This window comes from Nematostella vectensis, chromosome 6 (genome assembly GCF_932526225.1).
Source record: "Nematostella vectensis chromosome 6, jaNemVect1.1, whole genome shotgun sequence".
NCBI lineage: Eukaryota > Metazoa > Cnidaria > Anthozoa > Actiniaria > Edwardsiidae > Nematostella > Nematostella vectensis.
In genome coordinates, this window is record NC_064039.1 from 5,347,514 (window position 1) to 5,353,290 (window position 5,777).

Sequence of the window (5,777 nt, forward strand, 5' to 3'; positions counted from 1 at the left end):
TTTATACTCGTTCGTTAGAGTCGTGTTGTAGCGGTATTGTGGTGGGGTATCAAAACCGGAATTGTGTGATTGCTTGTCCATCTAGTTTCTATGAACAGCACGCTTTATATTGATGCTAATCCGGTGATCGTCTATTGGACAAAACCGTTTGACATAACGCAAAACACAAGAGCGGATAATGATTCTATCAAACTACATTTAGAACCAGTCAGAATATTAAGCCAAACACTTCTGGCGGACTCACTCACTCAATTGTCATCGAACCAAAGCCAGCGCTTTCGTGCTATCGGTAAGTACTTCTTTGCTAACAAGTTTTGAGTTCTATATCCAAAACGTGCAAAAACTTCGCCCCGGTGAAAGGTATTTTACTTTTTTCTCTCATCATCTCGAAATAGCAGTTTTCTTTGAAAACAACGAGGAAGGTGATCTCTCAAAAAATAAACATAAATCATTAGGGAAAACGTTAACAATGTGTTTTTGATAATCGACGGATTTTTTTCACGAAGCTTATGTTTTGCTCGGCACTTTTTGTTACTCTCTAGGGATCGCTTAGACCCACGCCGGATAGAACACCGACAGCATTATAAACTGGGAATGCAACGAATTAAAAGCAAACTAAAATCATTTGTTTCATAAGCTCTCTGCAAAACACAATCTCAACCTTTACGCGCAGTAACTTTCTCGTGCGGGAAAAAAATGCGAAAGGAAGGACTTAGAATGTTTTACTGTATCGTGCGATATTTTTTTTAGATATGATTATTTAGGTAACTATTTACTGAAGTTTTAAGCCAGTAATGTTTAACACATATTTCCCAATAATGTCCCTTTCAAAATTTGGCCTTGAATTTTAAAGTATGCTTATTGTTTTTTTTTTTCAATTTAGTTCCATGTTTTAATTCCCCCTCAATAATCACGTCTGTTTTTCAATCTTTTTTCAATTTCACTTTAACTGCTGAGTAAGTTTCCTTTCCAGTAATAATAGTAGATTTCGGTAGATTTTTAATCTTCCTCTCGAACAAGCGGTTGGAAACGCCTGAACGTCTATGACCCAGCGGCACGCATGCTTAGCTGCCAACTCATAACAGCGTGTTCAGTTTGTATAGCAGGCAGATAAAGCACCAAACTACTGAACATTCACAGTTTTCATATCAATTTATTTTCTATTTTCTTCTATTAAACTTCTCTAGTCGTATTTCAATAACCAAAGATTTAGCTCGTTTGCACCTTTTTTCACGCTCAGATGTTTTTGTTTTTACTATTCAGCACTCGTCATTTTAGGAAACAAAGCAAAAAACACCTAAAAAAAGAATCCATCCAAACCGCAAAATATTCCACCAGAAAATATTGTATTGAAGAAACATCCCTGAAATACGCTTAATATTTGTTTAACTTTAAAACCCTACAAACAATCTAACATTTTCCTTTCACAACTTGCCCTTGAATCATGTTAAATTAATCATAAAATACCCGAGTATAAAATACTTTAATAGTCATAGCAGCCGGTAGTCGTATTCAATTTATTCTATAAACAAGGCAGCAAGGAGGGGTTTTGGGTTGGTTTATGGGTTGTGTTTATTTTAGATTTTCATTATCCCTTTCATCTCTGCTACAAATCTTTACGCTCTCCCTGCCCGGATATTTGATGGCTTAATAGCTGCACGGAGGCGGATTTTTGAGCGAAGGCCGTAGATTATTAGAATCATGATCATTTCGTTCCACATAGTATATTTCTAATATTCATGTAATACCACCAAAACAACCGCCACAAAAGGTGGTTTCCGTAAAACAGTTTAAGAATAGCTCTGGTAACTGAGCTCTTGTCAAATGAATTCTTTTTTGTCTTCTTGGTATATATGGGCATTTATTTAGTTCTCTGCTCTTTCATTTCTGTTTTTCTACAAAGCGCGCAATGGAAGGTGGGCGCACAAGATACGCGTATCCCCTTCGATATCCAAACAGGAGTCTTGACTTATTGATGTTTATCGAGTATTATACTTTTTATATGTGATATAATGCCTCAGCAAATCCTAGATTCTCGCCAATCTTTTTCCTTTTTGAAATATGATCGTTTCAAAAATTTGTGTTTATAGATGCCGAATGAATACACATTTCAATCACTCGCTCTATTGTATACTTGTTATATCAACCCCCAAAAAAACTTTACTTTCTTCCCAACGATAAGGAATATTTTGCTGTGCTTATGCGTCCGTTTGGTACGATCATATTTCATCTTATGTCAAGTTCGAAGATCTTAAAAGTTCCAGCGATACTCCTCGAGTTTCATATCTGGACATCTGCTGTCTTCGGGCTATTTTTTAAACGGAAAGTTAAATGTTGACAATTCTTTCCTAAGATGCACTTCAGATAAGTATCATGAGCCGTTGTTTATAATACACCTCGAGCAATATCTATGAAAATATTTTTATATTTTGCACGATATTGGAAGTAGGTTTTGACAAAATAGAGGGGCGTGAAAACGCGCGCTCGATCCCAGAGACATTTGTTAAGACAAGTAGGACAATAAAAAGAAAATTCTTTTTATCTTTTCTTAACAACAAAATTCTTTTTATCTTTTTTCGATTTCTACCTCATTTCTCCCTTTTGCAATCCGGAGAATGAGAGAGAGGGAAAATAAATCGGCTTCAATCAAGAATATAGCTAAGTATAATATTATCATATGAACCGCATATGGGAAGAAGACAGGGTAGGGCGATTATGCAAATAAAAAGATATAAAATTCGTGGTGTGAATTGAGGAAGGGAAGGGAAGGGAAGGGAAGGGAAGGGAAGGGAAGGGAAGGGAAGGAAAGGGAAGGGAAGGGAAGGGAAGGGAAGGGAAGGGAAGGGAAGGGAAGGGAAGGGAAGGGAAGGGAAGGGAAGGGAAGGGAAGGGAGGGGAAGGGAAGGGAAGGGAAGGGAAGGGAAGGGAAGGGAAGGGAAGGGAAGGGAAGGGAAGGGAAGGGAAGGGAAGGGAAGGGAAGGGAAGGGAAGGGAAGGGAAGGGAAGGGAAGGGAAGGGAAGGGAAGGGAAGGGAAGGGAAGGGAAGGGAAGGGAAGGGAAGGGAAGGGGAAAGAGGGGGAGGGTCTTCCCCTCACCATCTGTGAAAATAAAAGTTTTCTACTTGGGGGGGGGAAGGGGGGGGCAGGTCTCCTAACCCTCTAGCCTGCTAACGGGTGCACCTGCGAATGCATAGTACTGGTGTTTCCAGGAGAGAGTGTGGCCCTAAAATTACTTATAGGAATGGGCTTGGAACTTGCAAATCTCCTTTAGCGAGAGTGTAGGAATAAAAAAACCTGGCTTAACAGAATACGGACTTTATTTAGGTATAACTAGTACACTAAACAGACAAAGGTTTTCTTTATTCCAAAAATGCCCCCCCCCCTTCCGCAAGTTATTGTCAAAATCACTTCCGTGGGTCCTCCCTGCAATCGACCTCACTTCTCCCCTCGCCATGATCCCCTGGATCTCTAATTCCACAAAAGATGACAAATGCTGTGTGATTTTCAGATAACAACGCCTGACACAATATGAAGACGGTTTTTGTCCTGGTGTGCATCGCTCTGACTGTGTCCTACGGTAATAATGTGCCAGTCGCTTGGGTGTGTGTAGAGGGCGCGCGCAAACCAATAAAAAAGCGGTCTTTTTTAAACAATCGCAAAATCTTAGAGACATATGTAAGTCCAACATTCTTCATAATCCTTCTGATTGGTTTCCCTTTGTTCGGAGTTCGTGAGTAAGTCCCGGGGACCAAACTCTTGATTATCTTCCAAAGGAAACCCGGTCAAATCGCCTTAAAACCGGTTTTGTCATATTAACATAAAGGCAATACATATTTGAGTCCTGAGTGAGCGCAATGTGTTCACTAAATAACCGCCTTTCATGTTTCCCTCGAAGCTTTGCAAAACTCTGCCTCGATGTTTATGTCCCAATGAGGAATTCACAGCACATACCACGCGCCTTTATGTAACTCTTGGACGGATTCACGCGCGATTATACATTGATAGACACTAAAATTTTGAAAGCCATCATAGTTCTGGAGTAAAAAAAGCATTTTTTATCAACTGAGTGACTAATATTAAATGAGAGATGTCCGCCACCATTACTGTTTACCCCCCCTCCTCCCTCCCATGACTATGCTCCACTCTCCCTCCCCCATAACAGTGCTACAGAAATGCAAACTGTCTTGTTTTTATTATCTATCAAAACATATCGCCATTTTAATGTATATTAAAATAAGTTATTAAAATAATCCGTCCAATTGATTGACTTATCTTGCATGATACGGATAGAAACTGATTTTTTTTTTTTCGATTATGCCATAGGTGAATCTCTGACTTGCCGTGATTGCTATAGCCGAGACTCCCAAGAAGACTGTGACTCCCAAGCCAATGATAAGTCCATCGCTTGCGCCGGGTCCACGGACGTCTGCATGTACTCTAAGGATGAAAACTTGCACGTACGGGGATGTCTGCCTCTACAGGACTTCGCTAACAAGAAGGATTTCTGCGATGATCACCCCAATCTCTGCACCATCCGAGCATGCGATCAGAGCATGTGCTGGGCCTGAGATGTAGAATTATTTTGCTCGTGCTATTGAATAAAGGAAGTACGAAAATGCCGGGTGTTTATTTTCGGTGTTGATCGGGCAGAGGTCTCGGGCTGAGGGTTAAATATATCACTCGTAATATTTCCAAAAGCAACTTACCAACAGTACCAGCGTACTGTCTAACGAAAAAAAGGAATTTGATCGCTCTGTCACGCAACTCCCGTCACGCGACTAGAGTCGCGGACACGTACCTCCACGAATACAAAAGATTTCCACAGCATCAAAACCATTGCCGCGAACCATTTCCAACACTTTCTGATGAATGTGTGATTCTAATTAGTCTTGAGAAATCAGGTGCTCTTGTCTCATATAACCTTTTACCCTTTCTCACACCTAGCCAAGTAACGCTCAAAACGTATGAATAAAGAGTCACGATAGTATATAAAGAGGCAATAACGAAAGTGATCAAGAGGAGAATAAGATTTCAGTTAAGAAGAGATTGGAGGAGAGAGAGATAGAGAGAAGAAAAGGGGGGGGGGGGGGGGTGAATAAGAGTTCTGTTCTAATGTTCAATAAGAGAAGAGTTGAGTAAGTCACACTGAAGATGGCCTGACCGAGGTTTAGTCAGAGACAAAGAGAGCAGACGACCTGAAGGGAGTTCTACGAGGAAATAAAGCAAGCATTAAATCTACGTCAGACGTTGTCCCATCTACGTTGTCATAAACCCCCTATGACAGCTCTTCCTGTGGCTTCTAAGGAGAATCTGATTTCACAGAAAATCTGAGTTTGTCCCAGACTCCACTCTACCTCACGGTTAGCTCAGAGCACAGGAAGAATTCAAAAGTTTTGGCTCTGCCGAAAAAACACACACAAAACAACAACAAATTTTAAACAGCTTTTAAACAATCTTGAATAAGCGAAGCAAACGGTAATGGAAAAAATCTGATAAAAAAAGGAAAATCGGAACAAGGCCGCCACGTTATCTCGCCTCGTTACGCTTATTTGGACGCCCTGGGTTCCCGGATGAAGACCACGTTGCTTCGCGGATTTGCACAGCCTGGTAGACTATGCCGAGAGCAACAACATACGTTTCATTGGAGTATTTAACATGAACAGAAAAGAGGCTATAAAAGATTGAGAGAAATCAGGCTTGCGAAAGACATCAAGAGAAGTTCTCAATATATTTTGATAACAAGATGACACTTCATAAAACGCATACATAATGACACGAGA

The 5,777-nt window shown here is 40.4% G+C and overlaps 1 protein-coding gene across 2 annotated transcripts; it reads left to right on the forward strand.

The window, feature by feature from the left end:
- On the forward strand, positions 1-4,613 carry LOC116604450. Of its 2 annotated transcripts, XR_004291053.2 has the most exons (3): positions 140-289; positions 3,506-3,574; positions 4,321-4,613. XR_004291053.2 is itself a non-coding variant. In XM_032366830.2 (2 exons), the coding sequence occupies exons 1-2, from the start codon at positions 91-93 to the stop codon at positions 4,563-4,565; spliced, it is 444 nt and encodes a 147-aa protein (XP_032222721.1). In that variant the 5' UTR covers positions 1-90; the 3' UTR covers positions 4,566-4,613. The 2 variants fall into 2 exon arrangements, 1 of the variants encoding a protein (XP_032222721.1); XM_032366830.2 differs by lacking the exon at positions 3,506-3,574 and having other exon boundaries at positions 1-289.
- The last annotated feature ends 1,164 nt before the right edge of the window (positions 4,614-5,777 follow it).

Coding starts and splice junctions, on each gene's coding strand:
- LOC116604450 (XM_032366830.2), top strand. CDS start 91: ATGAACAGCACGCTTTATATTGATGCTAATCCGGTGATCGTCTATTGG. Junction 290..4,320: donor CCAGCGCTTTCGTGCTATCG/GTAAGTACTTCT, acceptor ATTATGCCATAG/GTGAATCTCTGACTTGCCGT.